The sequence below is a fragment of the Tetrao urogallus genome (assembly GCF_951394365.1).
Source record: "Tetrao urogallus genome assembly, chromosome: 2".
Lineage (NCBI taxonomy): Eukaryota > Metazoa > Chordata > Aves > Galliformes > Phasianidae > Tetrao > Tetrao urogallus.
The window spans coordinates 53237734-53261670 of NC_136814.1; the positions used below are offsets into that span (position 1 = coordinate 53237734).

A 23937-nucleotide genomic window follows, 5' to 3' on the forward strand; every position below is an offset into this window, starting at 1 on the left:
CCCATAGCTAAATGTCCTACCTACCTTATCTCACAGCTTTGAAGCTTCTAAATTGCATTTCTGTCTAGAAACCAAACATGGAAAGTGTGGCCAATTTCTAAGGCTACAAGTTCAGGTAAATCCTAATCCCAGTCATCTTGATTGCAGAATTTCCATTTATTTTGGCAAGGGCAGATTTCACCCCTAGCTCTTCAGGTTTCCAAAACAAAGAAATGGATCCATCCCACTGCTGTGCTCACAGCCTCATAAATAGGCTTGCCTGCTGTGATGGAGGTTGAGGAAATCTTTCCAAGTCTTTGGGTTCCTATAAAGCATAAAAACCCCATGGACACAAAATAGGAGCCTGGTTTTTGCATCTGCTGAGTGTGGAGTTTCAGACTAAGTGTTCCAGTTTGAGCAAGGAAGTAACTACTAATGGTGTTTCAGAGCTGCTGGAGGAGTAACAAATGACGGATGTAAGGAAAAAGGTTTTTTACTGCAAGGGTAATGAAGCACTGGAACGAGTTGCCAGAGAGGTGTTGGATGCTCCATCCCTGGAGATATTCAAAGTCAGGCTGGATGGGGCTCTGAGCAACCTGATCCAGCTACAGGTGTTCCTGTTCACTGCAAGAGAGTTGGACTGGACGGCCCTTGAAGTCCCACACAATTCAAACAATTATATATTTCTATGAGATGCTGAAATGCTGTGACTAGGTATCAATGTGATGTCTCTACCATCGGCTATGCGAATCTCAACTCCCCAGTTTGCAATCCTTTTACTTGTGAGTGTTGTTCCATCAATGGGTGAGACTCTTGGGGTGAAATCAGACTAAAGGCTGCTGGTTAAAATTTCCAAGGGGAGGAGCAACCCCAGACACCAGGACATGCCGATGGGCACTGGTCCAGTAGGTTTCTACAGGGTCAGGAGGACCCCTCCATGTTGAGTGAGTGGTCTTATGGGGGGGGTTGGGGGGAGAATGTGGTCTCCAGCATCACCACAAAAACCTCCTGTTCTCTATCCAGTTGAATGCAGACAGTTGTGCTGTGGTCCATGAGTCTTTCCGACACAAATTCAGTTGGGGTTTTTACTGGAGATACAGCTTTTGGGCAAGTGCGATTAGTCCACACCAACCTGTACTATGGATTCCCTCTCCACAATTAAATCCTTTGCAAATGTCTTGTTTTTCATAACTAAGAAGTAAGCACACCTTTTTCAGAAAGATGATGGATGTTCTACACAGTGTAGGTGTGACCATTTCAATCTCAATAATCTTATTAAAAAACAGGTAAGCAGTTAATATATTTGCATAAAATTTGAAAAACTTAACTAGATCTGTTCACTCTTTAATCTTTTCCATTTATCATACTATCTCAGGAGTTTTTTTTTATCAGAGTAGACCCAATTTCCTCGTGCATCTGTGGAGAATAAAAGTTCCCATAAGATACACATTTTGGGTTTATGGGTATTGGTCAGTATTTCACTCTCAGTATAATCCCTTTTGAGGTTAAAAATGAGCTGAAAGCATCAATAACAGAAATAAATGACTGTGCCTAATCAGTATGATGGTATAGAAGGAAAGAATTTCTCAACGGATACAGACTAGGCACTTGAAATCGGGGTCATACTCTGAGAAAAGACTCGACTGACAAGGAATGGGAGTAGATAAAATAGTGCCATTTTACTTAAATTGCTGACATGGAGAGGAAGCCACTCCATGGCTGACAAAAAGAGTAAGAGAGCCAGTGGAAAGAGGTTGTGAATCATTTTATGATCATTCTGAAATATTCAATAAAAATATACTGTATTATAAAGATTTTATTTAGATACTTGAATGGAAACATAAGGTGCCAAAGAGGGAATTCTAAGTTTAAAACAGCAAAAAGTCAAACTCAGACCTCTGCAGTTCTCCCGCATAACTTTAGAAAGCTCATTCAAATCCAATTTTAACTCATTAGATCTCCTAGAAAGAAAGTGTCTTTTGTGGAAGGTAAAATAGACTAATTTGACCTCTTTATTTTTTTGCTAGTTATCACTCTTCCTACCCATATACCAGGATGCTGTGTGCCCAGTTACTCGAACAGGCTGAAAAGTCACCTCTGGGCTCCAATTAGTTGCCTTTCAAAAACGTTCTCACAGAAGATAGATGCATTCCTTGACTTCTGCAGACCCTCAGCAGTGCTGCAATGCTTACCATCATCTCCCATTCCTGGTTATTGAAGCACCTGCTGACCGCCCAGGAACATCTGCACAGCCCCCAGTCCTACCTGTCTTCGGCTGAGAGACAGAAAGCAACATGGGTGTGAGAGAGGAAGTGACACTGGTTTCTTAACCCACTCCTCATTTCTTCTAAGTAGTGTTATACAAGTCCTTCCAATTTTAAAGACAACCAAAGCTGGGTTTCTCAAAGCATCTTTCCACTTCATGTGGAATAATGGCACACAGGCTGTTCTAGTTGCAGTTGGTTGGTGAAATTTGCCAGGGAAAAAATGGTTTGATCAGAAAATGTGAATGCGTTGGCTCAGAAATGATTTGTAGAAGCAGACTGAATGCAGTCTCTTGAAAAGCTCCAAGTGTTTTTTAAGTCCTGGGAACTCTAGCTCCAGAGTTGCACATTATAACATTTTGCAACTATTGAGGGAAAATTGGTGGCATCTGTTACCTTTACTGTTACTATTCAGAAGAGGGAAAGTGATAAAGTTACAGGAAATCATATCAATTTCACAGAGTTGTTGTTGAGATGACAGGCGGTGCACAGATCTTCCGAGGGACTATCATGTGTCTGTGAAAGATATCCTTATTGTAGGAAATTGCAAAGCATAAAATTATCCACAACCCGGAAAATTTTCCACTTTCCACAAGTGTTTACTGCAAAGAAGTTTTCAGTATTTCTTCTGGTCATTTACTGACCAAGAATAAACAGAAAACACAATATGTAATCCTTAAGCTGTTACTCATTCCTTGAATAATAGATTCTATTTTTCACAAAGGCTCCAAGCAATGCCTTCTTGGCATCTGTAGGAAGATGCCACACCAACAGTTGTGGAAGTAGAAGTAAAGAAGTCTTCAGGCCACCCTCACAATGTATACTTTTTGAGTTTCAGAACATGCAGCAGGGCAATGTTAGCAGCCCTGTAGGCTGGCTGTAGCTCTGAGGAGAGGGACATGCAGGGTCAGCTTCCTGATATAGCTACATGTAAACAGCTGGGTTTCAGGATTTATAATGAGATCTCAGGAGATGGGTTCTGCTGTTGCTAATTGGTGTTACTCAACTGAATGGGAAGATGGGTTTAGACATCTGCAGCAGGGAAACTGCAGAGCTCTGTAGAACCTTCCATGAAATTAAGTGGTTGTGTATGTAATACTTTGTGCTCAAATGAGCTCGAGTGCTGGTGATCAGGAGTGAAGGCCCAGGCTCCAGCAAAAGCGGAGCATGAGATTCAGGCTGTGCCAAAAATGCCCGTGCTGCATTTCCCAGTATTGCAACTGCAGCTGCATGCTGGGCACAGGGTTTGCCTGAGCACCACCACATCAGCAGGCTTACCTGCTCTTCGTCAGGAGGGAAGGTCCCACGTGGCATCCACTGCCAGCTGTGGCATGTGAGCTGCCTGGAGGTATATTTTCAAGCAGCAGGGCAGCACTTGCTGTTCCCCCACAGCCTCGCTCCTGCCAACAGATGGGCCTAATACACAAGTTAGGCTTTTATCAAAAGGAATGATCAAAATCACCACTGCATCCACAAAGAACAATGAGGATTACAGTTGAGCCCAGCAAGCTGGGAGACACATTTGCATCCCCTGATCTGTTTGCCCTCCTTTCCAATCATATCAAAGCAACCCCCTATAAACATGTATGGCTGTCTGCATCTAAGACAAGAGAGCTAAAAAGATCTCATTGATGAAGGGATCAAAAGATCATGTTCATCAAATCTCTTTTATGTGTCATACTTACACATCATACATGTCTTCCACAATTATCATTTAATCTATGCCTCTCCATAAAGACCAGTCACCTCAGTGGTCTCCCTGCTTACCATCTCCGGCAGTGAGCACTGCTGCCAGTCAGGTATAAGGACAATGCCCGGCCATTCATTTCTCCACACCAGCTGTTCCTCTCAGCATGCACTGAGATCAAGTCCTGCTGACAAGAGCCCTGCTATGGCTGCTGCTGCTTATTCAATTTTATCTTAAGACCTCATTCAGGCTGCCTGTTCTGGAAATGTGCATAAATATAGTGAAGGGTAAGTATATTTTAGAGGAATGCACATTCCAGACTTCAGATCTCTCACAGAATAGCTTGTAGGTCTGTGAGCTTAAGGGTTCCATTTTCCCTAGATGCATAGGAGATATGGATTGGTAGGATGCAATAATTAGCAGAAGAGGATTGTTAACCTACCACCAGTACCCACTGTGTTCTGTGCTCCAGCACGTGGCTTAAATTGTGACTTAAATCCCAAATGACAGCAGTCACAAGTCCAGTACCTGGTATAATCAAGTGCCAAGAAGAGCCCATGGTATACCCCAACCCTGCAAAGGACCCTGAGCAGGAAGGAACCCATTGCCTTGGAGCTGCTTGTGTGCATAGAACCTGGTCTGCAGCAGGCAGCTCCAAGGTCCTGGCACCCTGGAGTGCTCATCCAGGCTTATGGTTACATGGAGTCAACCAAAAAGATGGGAGGGTGCTATTGTTAAGGTGATCATAGTGAATTGGTGGCACAAGAGAGATAACTGGCATAGTAAGTGCCATGAGGTCTTTGATGTCCGTATTGAGGATCCAGATTCAGCAGCTTGCTTTCAGGAACATCCAATCCATTTTTCCATTTAAAAAGCTAACGAGCCTGTCTTTTCAGAGAATTTCTCGTTCTGGTTTCAAGTTCTGCTGCTCACCAAAACATTATGCGTAAGATTTTAGAAAACTGCTTTGAAAAAGACATTTTGTAGCAGAGGGAGAGATATAATTTGCATCTGTAGAAAAATAATGGAAAAAAAAAAAAGAGATTAAACAGGGAAAACCTTTTCTTAGACACAGATTTAGCCTCAATGGTGTCATTTACAGATGTCTTCCAACTAATTGCTATTAGTTGAATTTTTCAAATAGTTTTATTTCAAAATCTTCTGTATGAATATTAAATGGAGATAAAGTCTTACAGCAGTGGCAATTACATTTAACTTATACCAGTGGAGATTTCCCTTCCCCTCTTCCTTTTCTTGACAGTCTCTTCTATTATCAGTCAGAATGCCCCACTGAGGGACATACTTCTGCTTGTCAGATTTCTACTTGCTTCTCCCACCTGAGAGAAGGCATTTAATGGTACTTTCATCTTTCTCTCCCTCTACTTGCTAATCTAAGTTGATCAGTAGGTGCCAAAGCTAGCTTATTATTCTGTATTTTTCCAGTTTTATCTGCCGGTAGCCGGTTATTCTTTGTGTTGATTTGGGTGTCTTTCAGGTAGCATGTTACATTCTTCTACAGACTAAACAAAATAAACACAAATGGTATACTCTTAAATACAGTGATAAAACTTCCAAATAAATGAAACCACTGGCTTCAAGAGCCCACTCAGAAATAGCTTCAGTTTCAACAGACCTTGTGTTAGGGATTCAGAACTGAGTGGCCAATTAAATATTGGTTCACATCGAGACCCAGCAGTGGGGTCTGCTGGCTATTTCTTGTGAGCGCTGGTTCTCAGGGCAGAAGATCAGCATTCTGTGCCCAGCAAGTCCACGTGTTTGCAATATGGTGTTGAGCAAACCAGCCTCTCTCTTTAGCTTAAGATCTCCCAATCCGTAAAATAAGGACTGTGATGTGGCTGTCCTTTCTAAAATGCCTTGAAATCCACAGATGAAAAATCACCAACTATGCATTTACACAGAGATTTCTCTAAGAGCCTCGGAATGTTATCCTGAAATTATATAAAAACACATAGATTAACTCTGGAATGTTCACTTTGGATAAAGGTGTCTGCAAAGGTCATATTTCCAGCTTGTGGACAATTTGCCTTCTTATTTTTATTTTCAATTTTAGCCCAGCTCAGAACAAATTCAGAAGTGATTAATATTTCCTTCTACTGGGATGTTCCAAAGAAAACAAAACAAAACAAAAAACAAACAAAACAAACCTCCAAACCAACAGTAATATCAAGGAGTTATGGCTTCAAAATAATTACATTCTCACATGAATTCTGTACTGTAGATAAGTGGTGCCTCAGGTAGGGGGTAAGGAGGAAAAGAAAATTGGTATTATAGAGAACAAGAGACATTTTGTGTATTTAAACTGCTGTTCCCTTTCCTGCTCTCAAGCAAGCAGGTTTCTTAGGGATGCCTTCCTGGCAGCAATTCAGACAGCATGGGAGGGATGCCACTGAGTTAAAGATTCCTGCAGGTAGCAGTAGCAACTCAGTTTTGCTAGGAGCCACTGCCATAATTTCCAGCATCAATAAACATTGGTACCAGTTAGTAAGGGGGAGCTAGAAGAAAATTGAGAGATCTTTTTCATTCTCTAATTTGCCATCGCTCCTTGACTTCTCCAAGTGACATTGGCATAGTTTCAGCAATGCTAACCCTCAAAGCTTTACGGAGGATAATCCCAGCCACATTATCAAAAGGTCAGAGGGAGTGAAAGTTACATTCAGTCTTCAGAAACACTGTGGATGGCTGAAGTTTCTTAGAAAACCTGAGCTTTTTTTTCCCAAGTTCCCTCACTTCTAATGAGCAAGAGTACTTCTGTCAGGTATTGAGTTTAGTTTTAGATGGCAGTGTTGTTCAGTGCTCTGTTACAAAAGCCAAATAGATTTAATGTCCAGGCCTGTAAATCCTCCGCAGTGAAACAGAAAAAAATGAAGTCACAGAATGGAGCATGGTTAATGGGAGTGTAGGCATCAATGGTCTGCAGCGATTTCTCATTAACTGCTGTGCTGATTTATATTGTTGTCATCACAGTCTTTTGGTATTGTTTTGTTCGATGCACACAATATTGTTACAATTAGATCAAAATTTGTCTTCATGGGAGATGTTGCCCTAGCCGGAGGGCAAGCATGATATTCCTGGGCAAACTGTAACACAATTTGGCACCAGAAGCTGTCAGCTCACGCCCACTATATCTCCATCACTGTACACAGGGCTGGTGAGCACAGTGTACTCCACCTGCACTAAGCCTTTAAACAAAAGGTAAACACAGACCCTTGTGTGTGGTTGAGGATGGGAAAGGCAGACAGCTCTGCCTGCAGTGCCTCAGCACAGGCAGGATGGAGGCCAGATGCTGTCGGGTTCCCACTCACACCACCAGTAGCAGCCCAAAGATGTCCCACCCACGGGATGCATGCATTCATTATGACTAATCACATTCTGCACATTGGATAGTAAAAAGCCCAATTAGTCATCATCTCACTTTGCCAAGTAAGTAAATGATATTACCCTCATCTTACCTGAAGGAAAACAAGTCATCAAGCTATCACTGAAAGAGCTGGGGCTGGTGCCAGGACTGGTAAACAGGTATCCAGACTCTCAAGTTTGCTGGCATTCACACAGCTTCTTTCAGACAACAAAACTGATTTCACACGGAGTCAGGCTCCAGCTGACTCCTCTGCAACAGAGGATGGTGTCAGCCAACCTGTCCTGATGTTCTACAGAATATCCTGGGCAGCAGGACTCTGCAGAATCACACAATCATAGAATCATTCAGGTTGGAAAAGACCTCTAAGACTATCTAGTCCAACTGTCAGCCCATCCCCACCATGATTGCTAACCATGTCTGTCAGTGCCACATCCCCACTTTTCACAAACAACTCCAGAGATGGTGACTCCACCATCTCTCTGGGCAGCATGTTCTAGTACCTCACTGCTCTTTCTGAGAAGTTTTCCTAATGTCCAACCTGAACCTCCCCTGGTGCAATTTGAGGCCATTACCTCTCGTCCTGTCACTGTCTCCTCGGAGAAGAGGCCAACTTCCTTTTAGGCAGTTTGAGAGAGTGATAAGGTCTCCCCTGAGCCTCCTCTTCTCCACACTGAACAATCCCAGTTCCCTCTGTTGCCCTCTGTAATACTTTTGCGCCAGACCCTTTGCAGCTTCATTGCTCTTCTCTAAACACACTCCAGTGCCTCAATGTCTTTCTTATAATGAGGAGCACAAAACTGAACACAGTGCTTGAGGTGCGGCAACACTATTTCTGATACAAGCCAGGATGCTGTTGGGCTTCTTTGGCTACCTGAGCACACTGCTGGCTCATGTTCAGTTGGCTGTCAACTAATAACCCCAAACACTCTCTGCCAGAAGCACAGAGAGTGGTGGTGAATGAAGCCAAATCCAGTTGGCGACCTGTCACAAGTGGTGTTCCCCAGGGGTCAGTGCTGGGGCCTGTCCTCTTCAATATCTTTGTTGATGACCTGGATGAGGGCACTGAGTGCATCATCTCTAAGTTTGCAGATGACACCAAGTTGGCTGGAAGTGTGGATCTGCCTGGGGGTAGCAAGGCCATACAGAGGGATCTGGACAGGCTGCATAGCTGAGCTGAAGCCAATGGGATGAGTTTCAACAAGGCCAAATGCCGGGTCCTCACTCTGGCTGCAATAACTCCAGGCAATGCTACAGACTTGGGGTGGAGTGGCTGGAAGACTGCGTAGAGGAAATGGATCTGAGGGTATTGATTGATGCTCAGCTGAACACGAGCCAGCAGTGTGCCCAAGTGGCCAAGAAGGCCAATGGCATCCTGAACTGCATCAGGAACGGTGTTGCCAACAGGAACAGGGCAGCGATTGTCCCCCTGTACTCAGCTCTGGTGAGGCCGCACCTCGAGTACTGTGTCCAGTTTTGGGCCCCTCACTGCAAGAAAGACTCTGAGGCTCTGGAATGTGTTCAAAGAAGGGCGACAAAGCTGGTGAGGGGTCTAGAGCACAGGTCTTATGAGGAGCAGCTGAAGGAGCTGGGAATGTTCAGCCTGGAGAAGAAGAGGCTCAGGGCAGACCTCATTGCTCTCTATAACTACCTGAAGGGAGGTTGTAGTGAGCTGGGGGTCAGCCTCTTCTCTCGTGTAACAGTAATAGAACTAGAGGGAAGGGCTTCAAGCTGCTATGGGCGGAGATTTAGGCTGGACGTTAGGAAATACTACTTCTCTGAAAGAGCGGTCAAGCACTGCAATGGGCTGCACAGGGAGGTGGTGGAGTCACCTACCCTGGAGGTGTTCAAGGAATGGTTGGATGTTGTATTGAGGGACACGGTTTAGTGAGTGCTATTGGTGATAGGTGGGTGGTTGGACTGGATATCTTGAAGGTCTTTTCCAACCTTGGTGATTCTATGATTCTGTGGTTCTGTCAGAATCACAGTGAAGAACAGCAAACACTTCATTCCTATTTAATTTGCATGTGGGCATGCAAACATGGGTGCAGAATAATGCTTCTCATTAGAAAATAAATCAAATAGCCTAGACTGTCTTTCAATTCAGAGGCATCACAGAAAATGCTTCACAGGTCCCATAGATAACCCTGTCCTTTTCAAATGCAAACCAATAAAAACTTCTTGTCCCCTAGTTATAACTCAGTTCATCCCATAGACTTGCTGCAGGTAGGTCCATGAGACCACTTGACTTGAAATAAGTCAGTAAATATCGTGCAGTTTACAGTCCTTCCCTGTTGCAAAGGAACAAAGAAAGAAAATATGATAAATAAATAAATAAACAAAAAGCATCAAACTTACCAGAGATAACAAGTGCTTGGCTAAACATGATTATCTGGAGAAGATGACAGTTTATTTATCCTAATACATCAGTAATTCTCCATGCTATAAAAAAACTATCTAGTTCAGCTTATTTACTGTTGTGGGTTTGGATATCCCAGTCTGAATTCCCCAGACACATACAGAAAGGAATCTTTTTATAAAAAAAAACAACTTTCTGTCTTTGCATTGTATGTAGCTGACATTGCCCTTCCAAGACACCCTTGCAGTGATTGACTGCAGCAATACAGCTACAGTGTACCAACAGCAGAATGTAGCCCTGGTTTGATGGGGTAAGGCAAACAGATTCTGTCACATTTGGGAGAGCTAATAAGAAGGAGGAGGTCTCCGTGGATATTACTAAATCAGTGGCAAAATTCTGCAGATGCACAGGAAAACAGATCTGTGGTACAGCAAAGGGAAAACAGGAAGAGATAGGGATTTGAGCCTGGCTTGAGGGTTCCATCCCCAGACAGACCAGGTTTTTGTGTGCTCAAGGATAGTGGAGACACATTTTGTACTTGCAGCTGACTGGGGAAAGCAATCATCTCTCCCTGTTTCTTTCTGGGAAGTAAAAAGACATCCTGCCTCACATTTCAAAAGAAAAGTAATAAAAAATCGAAACAGGAGAATTTCCACAGTGGATGCTTCCTAGCTCACCTGTGCAAATACCTCTGTATCCATTGGCAACAAATCTCCAAGGTCCATCTGCTTCCAGCCAACACCCACTGATTCAGCCCCAAATGCTCCTACTTTATAGCCCTTCATTTCACCAGATCACAGAAAGAGAGGAGGAGGGAAAAATCCTTGGGATTTATTTTAATCCTTGAATGCAGCTTTAGATCTTGTTTATATGGTGTCTGACCCACCTCCTTGTCTGTCAAAGCAACACCCCATACTTAATAGGTGACTCTATCTTGCCCATGGAGACAACAAGGAGTGAAGAAGGGGGAGTGAGAAACTGAGGCTGAGGCAGTGGGTAAGCAGAACATAGCAGAGGAACTATTTGCAATTTATGTCAAAAGATTCCCACCAGTTTTTCTTGGCTTTATTACTAAAACTTGCTGAAATAAGGAGGTTGATTAGAGGTTGATAAGGAGCATGATTTTACAGACTATAACACATTTGGCTGAATGACAGGAAAAAGCTTGGGAAATACCTTTCACATTCAAATGGACAAAATAATACATCCAGTAGCTTGTATTAGCTTGGCTTTCTGCATGCCTAAGATTTAAATGTAAATCTTTGCCAAATGTAGGAGTTTTTAAGAGTGTTAATCACATAGCCCTTTTTACAGAGTGCAAAGTGATTTGAAACCATTGGGGAGCATTAATACCTTGCGGGGAGAGCTGCAAGTTGGAAGCCTGCAGTTTGCAGTCCTGCTGAAACATATAAATCATCTCAGCTACAGTGGAATGTGATGATTCAAAACCATCAAGCTTTGGAAATGGAAGAAAGGCATGATCTTGAAAGAGTCAAACTGCTTTGCATATGCTGAGCCCAGCTCTACAGCCCTGATTGAGACGTGCAACAAGCATCAAAGCACTTGCTGTAAGATCAAATATCTTCTGCTGGAAAATTTTCAATAAAACTTACCCTTTCTAGCTCTGCAAGTATTTAGAAGCACCGGGCCCACTTGTACAGCAGTTTGCACTTGGCATAATCACTTGCTGTTGTGCAAACTGAGCATAAAACACCTCTTCTGATCCACTAACAATCGTACATCATTTTGCCATCTTCATTGGTGTAAAGCTATGGTGAATGAGTGCTTTGTTCTGTAAGGAGAAACAAGTTGGAGTGACACTTCTCTCACTTCCATGAGATTACCAGGCTATAATAAGCAGAAAAGATGGTAAAATGAAGGCTGCCTACAAAATTGTGAAGTTATACAAAATGGAAGTGAAAAAAAAATATGTTAGCACAGCAGCTTCATCCCTACTAGCATTATCAGCTGGAGAGCAGGTAAGCATCATCATCTTCTTTTCCTCTAACCCTGCTCACAGTCTTAAATACAGAGGAAGAATAGATTGCAAATTTTTCATGTATTATTTATGTTAAACCTGCCCTAGCTGAGAGCTATACCATGCTAATAGGAAATTTTAGGAAAGGAAAGCTCTAAACAGAATTCAAGAGCAAACAGTTGTAAATTGTTCGTTCTCAGTGCTCAGTATGATGCAATTAGTAGCAGTGCTCTTAAAAATTCCATTGACCCCTAAAAGCCTTCACTTACTCATAGAGAGAAGAGTAAGTTTACCAAATTTCTATATGTATCAAAATCATTCTTCTTCTGAACAAGTTTTCCTGCCTTTTGCCATATCAATAGATAGGATGATAAGAGAGCAAACTGGACTTGTATGTGCAGGCTATGAGGAGCTGCATATTCAACTTGATCAGTAATTGCTATTGCAAAAGATCTCTGACCTTTCTGGAGAAGCTGGGTTGCTCTCACTGCCTTGTAGCAAGCCCCTGCAATTTGGAATGGAGTGATGACAAACACTCTGCCTGCCTTCCACAGAGCTCTATTCAAGCTGGGATGGCAAAGTGTCTTCTAGGTTGCCACAGTCCTTCTGTCATTGGCATTTACACCCCCAACACATGCTAAAATAACTAAGCGTGAGCCCTACCAAAGGGCTGTGCCCATCCATGTGCCAAAGTGGGAGCACGGTGCTTGCTGCTGTGAACAACTCACATGCAGATCCAGCGCGAGCCCCTGCTTGGCTGCATCCTTTGTGGAGGACTCCATGAGGAGAAAGTGTTCCCATCAGCCTGAGGACAGAAAGGAAAAGAAGGAGTTCCAGCCGTGCCAAAGGCCTCTCATCACAGACGCTGATGAAGAGTCTGGCTCCTTCACCTAAACTGCAAGTTTTGCAGAACCTGCAGGAATGTAATGTCTTCAGGGCCTCTACTGCTCTATCAGATTTGGTTGAAATTGGCTGATAAATTCAAAATGCATAAGGGAGAAGTTGAGAGAGAGAAGCCCATCATGTGTTTTATATCCTCAGAAAGTGCATGTGCATTCAGTATCCTCCTGTGTATGCATGAATGTGTATAAGCATATATGTATAGATGCTCATCAATATGTAACAATTCTTATCAATATGTATATATACTCTTACACACACCCCTCACATAGTGTGCTGTAAGCTGAGGTTAAACATGCTAGAATTATAAATGACACCTTCCATACAGCCTTAATTCAGTTTCTAGTATATGTGCAATGAGAGACAGCCTTTAATAAAATGCTCTTTTTCTTTTTTTTTCCATGGGGAGCTAGTCATATGGTGAGAGCTGTGATAAGAAGTGAGACTGGGAAGTAATTACATTCCTTGCTTCATTTGCTCCATCATGTAGGAAATGAAACTTTTGCTAAGAGCAAAGAGCATGAGAGAGCATGACTTTTGGAATAAAATGAGTGAACATTAGAAAATAAAATTAAGTTGTATCACTGCCACTAGTACAGACTTCCTTGCTAACCATAACCACAGCTCCCTCACTTTGCTTTACTGGCAGTGAGTCTACAGGATAGACAGGGCAGAGAAAAAGCACAAGGGTTAGTGTAATAAGGGCTGATGTTACAGCATCTAGCAGCTGTGGAAGAACAAGCAAGGATGAGTATTCGTAAAAATAGGCAGGTACAAAAACAGGACAAAGCACCCAGTGGGATTATATAACTATTAATACCCCCAAATCTATGTGATATGGTACAGTTCTTCCATAATAGAAAACTTGCAGTTGTCAAAATTCCCCCTGGGACACTTTCTAAACTCCACTGTAACATGTGAAATACCCAAGTTTTCTGAAAGACCAGTGACTGCTTGAAAACAACACAGGTACTTTCCCAGCTCTCCTTCCCATCACCACTGGTAAGATAAAAGACTTTGTTACAGAGGTGACTCAAGCAGCTGTTGTTCAGCAGTTTGTTAGAAGAAATAAATACTTGAAAGCATCTCTGCTGTGATCCTGACCAGGGAACCACTCTACAGCTCCAGGCTGGGGCAGTGCTGCACACAGCGGTGCATGGCTTCCAGACCTGTGCTATGCTGCCCACAGCCCTGGGCCATGGGATGAACCCAGCCACCACCAAATAGCACAGGAGCCCACAGACTTTTCCCATTCCCTACCAGTGATTTTGCCACTGGCATGGCCTTGCCTTTATCTGGGAGTGCAGCAACCAGTTCTCAGACAAACATTTGTTTAGGAACAGAGTTCTTATCTTGTAAAGAAAATTCACAGTACCTCAAAAGACTAAAAGGCAGGAACATCTCCATAGATGGGATGTGCGGAGCATGCTGTGGGAAATCCCATCTGGGGCCCATCCGGTACTGCAGGAACACAGAGTGCCTAGCATCCAAATAACTCGCTATTTATTTACTTCCTATTATTCTGTCTCATTAGAATGTCTGTTTCATTAAGCCATTTGTTGTCAGGCCTTTCTTACTGAGATCCAGAAATAACCTGGCACTGTCCTTGTCTGTCCCTCTCCAGTTCTCTCTCCCACCTCACCACTATGCTAGTGCAAAATGATGTCCAATATGGGACTTTTAAAAATAACTTTTTGCTGTACTTGTGAATGGCCTTGAACAGCTCACGTGCTACCTGTGCTGAGGATGGGAGCATGCACATACTGTGAGTGAAGTGATGATATCTGTGATTTTCACTCTGATTGACCCTTGTTTCTATAGCCATGGCCATATACATATCACGTGTCAACATCCCCACTGCCTGCTAAACACTGGCAAAACTATGCAATCCAGAAACATTCTTAGAAATCTGATGTTAAATGATTTTTTCTTATGGCTTCACCTCAACCACAGAATACCCTCAGGTTTTAGATTTTAAAAGCCTTGCCCTCATATTGTAGGCCGTGGCTTGAAGACACAACCCATTTGCAGCCAGAAAAAAAAAGGATGGCCAAGAAAAAGAGCCTCAGGAATTCTTTACAAAACTTTCTAAAACCTTATCTTTACATCAGCCTCTCCATATTTTCATAGCCTGACTCATAAAACGCTGTGTGTGTGTGGGAAAGGTAGAGTGGGAGAGAAGGGATGGCACTGCCATTTTAAAAATAACTAGAAATAGATGAAACACCAGCTGTCTGCATTTTACCCTCAAGACATCATAAGCTGGCCAAGATTGTTGCCATCATCTATAACCAATAATGATATCGATGGGAAAAGTTGATTAGTTTTGTTTCTTAAATTTCAAGGAGAGTATCACAAGACTTGACAGCAATGCATCCATCTTGCAAAGTACAGCTCAAATCAGGATTTTTCTAGATAGGTTTGGTTGCGTTTCTTTTTCCTTTTAAAATGGAGATGACTGACATTGCAGCTTTAAAGAGTAGCTTTTATAAATCCTAGCAGTCTGTGTTACAGTGAAGGAAGAATTTGCAGTGTCGTGCACTTTGCACCACTGATACACTTAATTCCTCCTGCTTCTGCTGAAACTAGCTGGTTTCAGTTTCATTTCTGCAGAACCATAGGGTGCACTGCGTCTTAGCCCAGCTTCCCTGCACCAGCACATCCCAACGGTGCCCAGGCTGCAGCCTTGTGGAGGTATGCGACTCCTAAACCCAAACACAGAGTCTGCTGTCTTTGGCTGTATTAAAAATGTAACAGAAACATTCTGGGTATAGGCCTAAACATAGGGATGATACTGAGACTGTAGCATTATCACTTTTTAACCCTTTGTTTTCTACCCTCCATGAGACTAGATGTGTTCAGCAGAACTGTCAAGACTTTATTAGGACATGCATCTGTGCATGGGGTCTCAAGAATGATCAGGAGCTCTTTTCCTCACTATGCAAGATATGCGACAGGGATTCAAGCTGATGTAGGCTGCATGTTGCAAAATGTTTATAGAGAAGAAAACAATTCTGAGAAGCCGCACCACGGCAGTTCCTGCCATCTAGCCAGCTGGCTGGGCTTGTTTAAGTGTAACACAATGCCTATGTAAATAAGCAAAGCGTGCATTGTTTTCAGCAAGGTAAAGTAAGACAGAGGTTGGAGAATTCCACCCTGCTGTGTTAGCTTGAGCAAGTTGTTCCCTTTGATACGATTAATGGTGGAGCCCTGACCAACTCCCTGAGGAGCCTGAGGCACAGGTTTTTATGAAGTGCTCTCTCTCCATCTGCTGACATGTTTTCCAGCACACTGTGTGCCACACAGGAGGTAAATGCAGTGAGCCAACAGCTACCCACTACAGGCATTCCTGCTGACTCCAAATCGGCAAGATTTGTCCAGATAATGAAATGTCTCTTGGTGGACTCTCATAAAAAAAATAACAGACATTTCTGTACAGGGCTGAGAGTCCATGCTTCCCAGAATGGATTCTGGAGAATTCAGGCATGAGTGTTTGCTGATGTCTCCAGGACATGGGCCTGGGACAGACACTTTGATGCCCTGCATAAACAAGGTGACAGTGCCCCTGGTGGCATGGAGACCCACACAATTTCAAGTTCCCAGCAAAGTTTTCGCATCAGAACTTGGATGCCTGTGGTTTTGGAGCTGCCTGTGTACCCTGTAGGCGTTATATGAATAACATGATTGAATGTAAGTACCTGAATGTTACTGAAAGCACCCAGAATGCAATTATTTCCATGTTTGACTTCTGTTCTACCATGACACAGTGCTGAACTCCTGTGGGATGGTGTTGCGTGTCTTCAGTTGCAACTACCTCTCTATCTTCTTTAATTTTTTTCTCGGAAAACTGAAAGCAAACATCCAAGAAAACTATACTGTCACACTGTGCTCCAAAATAGGAAGATTTAAAACATTACCTCTAGGGACAGACCAGGGCCTCTTGACTGTTATACAGACCTAGCAATGATACATTATCTTCAACAGAGCCTCACAAAATACTTAATACTGCAAGGTATAATCTCAGTTCACAGAATGACAGAACACCATGATTTAGAAGGGATCCACAAGGACCACTGAGTCCAACCCCTGGCTCCACCCAGCAACACCCCAGTTCAAACCCTATGTCTGAGAGTGCTGTCCAAATGCCCCTTTAACTCCAGCAGCTTGGGCTGTGCCCATTGCCCTGGGAGCCTCTGCCATGCCCACAGTGTTCTGGTGCACTAACACCCAGCCTGACTCTCCCCTGATACAGCTCAATGCTGTTCCCAAAGGACAGTTGGCCCTTTTGGCTGCCAGGACACACTGCTCGCTCACATTCAATTCGTCATCAGACAGAACCCCCAGATCTCTTTCCATGGGGCAGCTCTCCAGACTCTTGGGCCATATCCTGTGCATATAGCCAGTGCTGCCTTGTCTCAGGTAGAAAATCTGGCGCTTGCCCTTGTTAAACGAAACTTCATGTGGCTGGTGACTGTCCAGCCCTTCAATTTGTGAAGATCTCTCTTCAAGGCCTCTCTACCTTTGAGACAGTCAACACCTCAATTTAACGTCATCTGCAAACTTACCTAGCATACATTTGAGTCCTTCATCCAGGCCATTTAAATTCCTGTAAAGTAATCTTCTGTACCATTTGGTAGATTTAGGTCAGTAAATACAGCTCACTATATCACTGTTGAAACATAACTGTATCTACTGAGTGCTTCCCTTCAGTTTTTGAATGCATGTTGTATGAATATGTTTACATAATATGCATTTACAGATATATGGTATATAGTATTGTTCTCTCTGGAGAAACAGCTTTCAGCACACAGTGTTTGTAGGGCAATGAGCTTTGAAAAGGAGTAATATCATGAACATAATGCTGTGGTGTTTGTGAAAACTCTTGGGTCTGACTCTAAGCATTTATCTGAAAGAATGTAGGATCTTATAGGACAAGAATCTGGGGTGCCTGTGTAGGTGGCACTGCTCCCTCAATGGATACCAGCCTGGTGCTTGACCTCCTAAAGTTCTTCAGGTGTTCTGGCAAAGATAAGCATCATCTGCAATGACATCTGCAGGTACATCACAAGACAACACTTTTTCTGGTGCTTTATTCAAAGCATCTGCCAGGAACCTAGCTTCAGCCACTGAAATATTTATTTGTTCTGTATCTGGGGCTCAAGCTGTACTCAGAGGCAGAACTACACTGAACTGCCACCCTCTGGAAAACTTTATTAGAACAGCTTCATATTGAGTAGTTTACGTAACTAGATCTTAAATGCACTGGCTTTATAGAGACACTGTTAAACCCTTTCCCTTACCTAACCCATACGACTCCTTTTTTAAATAAAGGGATACTTGGAAGTACTGACTATACAAATTCTTTGAAATCATTGTACTGGAGTTACTCTTTGGCCTGCTGCTGGTTTTATTTGAGAACGCCATTTCAGATCAAAATGCAAAAGATAACTTGCCTTGAAAATCAAACCATAGAGGATCTAGGTTGGCACAGGTATTGTATCTTTGAGCAAAGATATATCTTTGTGTTTTAGCGTCATCTCCAACATCAACAAGTTTTCAATTCAAACACTTTTCCGTGTATTTGAGAGTATTAAACTATTCCTTTGCCTTTGCAGTTTTTTTGTTTGTTTGTTTGTTTGCAGTACATAATAAATGCACCAAGGGGTGAATTTGGGTCTTTATCATCAGCTTAGAATATGGTTCACAAAGTTAAAAAAAAATAAAATGATTGGTCTGTAGGAAAGCAAGAATGGAGAGATTATTTTGGCATGTATCATCATCTTTTGGGGCTGCAAAACATGCCATACTGACTTTTGTTCTGAGAGATATTCAGCCTTAAATGTGTCACTGGGTTATCAAACTCATTTTTATCATGGACAGATAACATGCTGATCCAAATAGTTGACAGACATTAGAACCTTTTTTGGTCTAGAGGCTCACTTCCTTCAAATTTTTTGGTTCTTATTTAGGTCTACCTTTTGTAGCTGACACTGGGATGAATTGCTTTCTTACACTCAAACAGAAAAAAAAGTCCTTCATTACAGAGCACACCGATGCCATACAGAGCACACAGATGCCATAATCTCTTGAGAAGAACATGCACACTTTTGCAACCTTATTAACTTTGCCAGTTTCCAAAAGAAAGGCATGTTGAAGGTTTTGCTTGTTTCTTTGAGTCCTTGAAACCACAATTCCTGTTACACATCAGGCATACACCGTATAAATCAGACAGGATTTTCAGGCAACACTGATCATGTCTTACTTTGCACTGCGTAGACCTGAGTCTTAGCACTATTCTTTCATACCAGACAGAGGTGATACAAAGACATCATTACTAGTTGATCTTCTGATACTGAGTGGTACGGCCAGGCCTGTGGCATTCACCAGTTCACACTGCATTGGCTTAACAAGGGCTCTGCAACTGTGCAAGCTTGCTTAACAGCCACTTGTTGCAGCTGGGCGATTCAAGATCCTCAGCCTTCTTCTCAACATCCAACATAGTAAGAATGTAAATAAAGCTGGTAAGTAACAGTGATGATATAATCATTTTTTTGCATGCAAGAACTTCCTGCTCCTCCTACTCTTCTTTCATTCAAGTGTTATTTGTGACAGAAACTAAGCAAAGACAAGCAGCTTTACACAGATCTGAATGGCAAAAGCGGCATTGCTGTCACTGAGAGAAATCCCTTGAAGCGGAAAGAACACCTCCAGAAAAGCTTCAGAGGGGAGATGAGAAATAAGCAAAAACAATATGCAGTTTCACCATTCATTCCAACATGAAATAGGGATGGGAGAAATAATATTGCATACATTTCAACCCTTCATTTGCTCAGATTCCCAGCAAAAAAACTATGCTTACATGAGAAACAATGACAACAGTTGAAGTTGTTACCACTCAGAGGTTACACAAACCCATGTCTCAAAGACTTCACAGCTTATCCAAAACTTCTTTGGAAGGCACGTTTGTGTCCAGAGACTGAATTTTGCATGGAAACAGCTGAGATCAGCAAACACACTCCACTCCACAATTATTCCAACTATCCCTGCTCAAGAAACACGGTAGTAAAATCTTCAATTCTACCAGCTATACTTGCCAGAAGCACATCTAAACACGCTCCTAGGTTTTAACATAGATAGGAGACTGAATTAGTTAAACCATTTATAAACTAATTTCCTAACATTAATGCATACGACCTCTAGTGTTGCTGGAAGACCTACAAATTTCCCTCGCACCTGTCACTAGGGACTGCTGGTCCTTCTATTGCTCACAAAAATAGGTAATAGCTTTCCCATACTTGGCTTTTTTATTAATGTCTCAAGTGCTCCAGGAACCACAACTTGTGTCCAGGCCATTGGCTGTAGGAATTACTTCCCTCATGGAAGTGTAGTCCCACACACATGAAACAATCTCAGCATTTGATTTTCCCTGGAAATATTAGAAATGAAGCCATGAGTGCTTACACAGAGCCTGAAGAAATGCTCTGGAGACATCTAAACACACTACATGCTGCAGTGAGGGCAATCTCTTGGAAACTTGTTCACATTGCTCTTCTTTTGCTTTCAGAAACAGAGGGACCACAAGCCTCGGCTCTTCTGGGCAGCACACAGTCACAGCTTCCTCAGGTTGTCCCAGGTTTGTTCCACTGCCAAGTTCCTCTGTCTCTTGCTACTCAGTGTTCTCAGGTGCACTGAAAACGTTTATCAGCATTGTTAAGAGAATAATGACACACAAAATCTCCAAAATGAGACACAAAATCTCCTTATAATCCTGTCTCAGCTCCAGCCCAACCCTAAGCCCTGAATCCAGTGGTACCTCAGCTTTCAAGACTAAGATCTCTTCAGTGCTTAAAGAGGTGTTGCGAACAGAACTGTGTCTTAAGGCAGGCTAGAATTCTCTGTGCCAAAATTCACAGCCCAAAACTTCACAAAACACTCAGTTTTGTCAGCATATTCTGCCCATTCCACAAAGCCAGAGAATGACTCAGGCTTCTGGGAAAATATAAGCAGATGAAAAAAACAACTGCGGTTATCTGGCAAGCCTGACATCCTCCCAAATGCAGAGGGCCTGGCCCCCATCCCCCTTCCCACCAGTGGGGCATAGCAGTGCATGCACTTGTACACACAGCCCTGCAAACAGAACTGCTGTGGCCAGCAAGCCATACTGGCAGCCAGTGCTGCTTCTGACCGCAGCCAGCTCCAGTTTCCCCACACACTCCAGATGCTGGGGCCAGCACAGGCAAAGGCAGCGGCAGCAGCAGATCCATTTGCAAACAGGATCTCAACTGTTTTCCTGTTGCACAAAGCAGAACAAACAGAAATGAAAGGGACAGCAGCTGGGCTTATACAGCTTCATGGGGAATCCCTAACCATGCATGCAATCCCCACACTTGGAAGCAAGATGAAGTAAGCAATTTTGCACATATAAAAAGCAACTAAAGAAATTCACTGATCTTTCAGCAGAGGATGGGCAGCTCAGAGCAGCATGCTGCTAGCTTGGCCCATGCAACAACTTCTTCTCTATAGTTGAAGAAGTATTTTCGCGTGCTTGTAAGAACTTGCAGCAAGCTAGAAAACAATCAAAATGGCTTCTTTTCCCCACTCTCCTGGACTGATTTAGGTAACATAAGATTTCTGTGAAGGAAATAATCACAGCCTAGAATCTCTGTGCTACTGCTGGCTAACACTGCATGAAAGAATTCAGGGTACTCCTCACACACCTCCTTCACAAGTCTGGAAGGCACAAAAAAAACCCCTGTATTACATTGCCAGAGATGAACGAGGTACGTATCACCCATGGTTTTCTGTGCACAATTTGGTCACTGAATAAGCTCTGACACATGACAAAGCTAAAACTTGGTCTCTTACAGCTCCATGAAAAAAAAAAGTACAGATGGTAGCAAAAGCTACAATCAAAAAACTGTGAATTTATAAACTCTAGCTGGAGAAATAGATCATGCTTAGTATGTGTTTATGTGCTCTTTCCCTCATCAAGCAGAAGCAGCTCTACAGCTGCCTTAAAACTGCATTCCTCACTATAGCTGCTCTAATGAAGCTAAAAGCAAGGAGGAGTTGCCGCAGCACTGAATTTTCAGCCACTCCTCCTTACACAAAGAGAAGAAGCATCACAGGGACAGGAAGGGTTGATGGTTACAGTAAACTGTTGAGGAGATTCAGCAGTGTGGTAAGTAAAATTGCGATCTCCACACAGAAGCAAATCATTACTGGTTTTTGCTTCGTTCCAAGAGCAATGCTTGATTTATTCTTATCTAGTTGCTATGAAGGACCCTACTTACAAAACAGACTTACATATCCAGCTCTTAGAACGCTTTTATTGCTGTCCCCCACTCCAAAGAATGGGCATTCTTTGTCTGCATCATGCAGTAAAATCATTTCTATCTCACTGCCATGTTTTCTGTCACTTAACCATGCTGCTTACAGAAATTTTGTTTGCTTTCATTTCCACTTGCAAATAAGAAGAGAGAGAAGCAACTAATAAGAATTATATGAATTGATGTATGTTCCTTTATTTTTTACTTTCATGGCACGTTTTGATTTGTAAACATTAAAATACCAGTTCAATTCTTCATATGTTGAAAATAACCACCATTAAAAAGTATTACCTGAGATTTAAAAAAAAAAAAAAAAAAAAAAAAAAAAGAAAAGAATAAAAAGAACTGGCATCTTTTTACCTTGATCATGTACAGTACTGTTTTAGGAAGAATCACAAAAGGGAATGTTTTTCCAAAATAGGAAAATTTCCTTTCAACTATAAAGATATAGAAAATGCATCAAAACACATAAGAAGATCAGTCTGATTCAGAGGATGTTGGAAGTCGCCGTCTCCAACAATACAATTAACACTGCTGAAATGCACACTGCATCAGTCTTGCAGTAGCATGATATCAACATTGTCATGAACACCTTGTAAAAGCAGCTCTCCTTGATAAGTGACAATCTTTCGTCGTTTTGCAGCCTTAAGAGTTCCCACTAGGGCTTCAAAGAGGTTGGCACACTTTTCATCAGAGAAGAGCACACCAAATTTCACGCTCACTTGTCCATCGGCATCTAAATCAAAGACAAAACATGAAAGCATTTGCAGATGTTCCTTCAGTTTGGAGATTCCCAAGGATACAGAAGTTATAGGCAGAGTACTGAAGGTAAGTCCCATAGTGATTCCTAGCTGCCAGCACCTGGTTCTGACTTCACTTCCATGAGATTTGACTTTATAAAGGGAACCACGCTATAAAAGCCAGAGATAAAGTAGTAGACAAAGGCTTATTCTTCTTCTTAAGCTCGCATCTGTGTCCATGTATCTGGCATATTTATTTTTTATTGATGCCTTTCTGAAACTTACAACTAACCCAGGCTATTTCACTTCTTCAAAGCAGAAAGAATAAAACTGTTTTAATGAACCAAAATATTTTGGAATGTTTAAAATGTTAGAAAGTTCTTGTTTAAACAGTAATTTTAAAATATATGCTCATGTTAGATAAGTTATTCTTAAACATGCAAGAGGTATGTATCAAGTTTTGCAAAACAAAAGAAACTGCATCAGAACTAAAATATATGAGCCAGTCCCACCCCCACAAATTGGATAAGTATTTGTAAAGAAAGTGGAGTTTTAACAATGAAGAGCCATCTTAAGAGAGAAGTCCACATTCTAAGCAAATCCAAGCAAAGGCTGGGACTATACCTCCTAATTAGAGGTTTAGGCACATGGATGAATTCCTTCCAACAGTGATGAATTCAAGAATATGACTTGTGAAATTCAGAAGTTACCGTGGAAGGATGTGAAAGGTAATGGTGCTGTTTATTTGACAGTCGTAGCAAGTATGTTGGGACTTAAAAGGTAATTTGGCTGTCTATTTTATTGGGGGCAGGACTTCAGGCCTGCTTCCTCTCTGCTCCGAACACATGTGGGTCATAGGGAATACCATGCAATCCCATATTAAACATACGTGGGACACATTATCTGAGCCCATTTAGTTAAATTTGCCAGGTCCATAGGATGGTATAACATGACTGTATCTGTATGAGCAGAGACATTACAATGCTTACTTTTGGTCCCCAGCCGCCGAATCTCCTCAACTAAGAGGCTAATTTCATGTTCCACGTTCATTGTGGTCTAAAACACAAAACACAATTTTTAACAAAGTTATTAGGAGACCCATACATCCTTTGCACATCTTCATCCCAGCATATTTTCAGTTCATCAGGAACGTCACAACATTTTGCAAAACCCAGCAGCCTGAAGAGCAATGAAGCTTGTGAAAGGCTTGGAGAATACACCCTATGAGGAGAGACTGAAGGAATTGGGGCTGTTTAGTTTGGGGAAGAAGAGGCTGAGGGGAGACCTTACTGCTTATTGAAAGGTGATTGCAGCGAGAGCACGGT

General features: G+C 42.3%; 1 protein-coding gene across 1 annotated transcript; it reads right to left on the reverse strand.

The window, feature by feature from the left end:
• Nucleotides 1–22423: 22423 nt before the first annotated feature.
• On the reverse strand, nucleotides 22424–23662 carry ABRACL (ABRA C-terminal like; the record flags this gene model as incomplete). The annotated part of the gene is made up of 2 exons (XM_079532549.1): nucleotides 22424–22608; nucleotides 23602–23662. The coding sequence occupies 2 exons, from the start codon at nucleotides 23660–23662 to the stop codon at nucleotides 22424–22426; spliced, it is 246 nt and encodes an 81-aa protein (XP_079388675.1).
• Nucleotides 23663–23937: the final 275 nt, after the last annotated feature.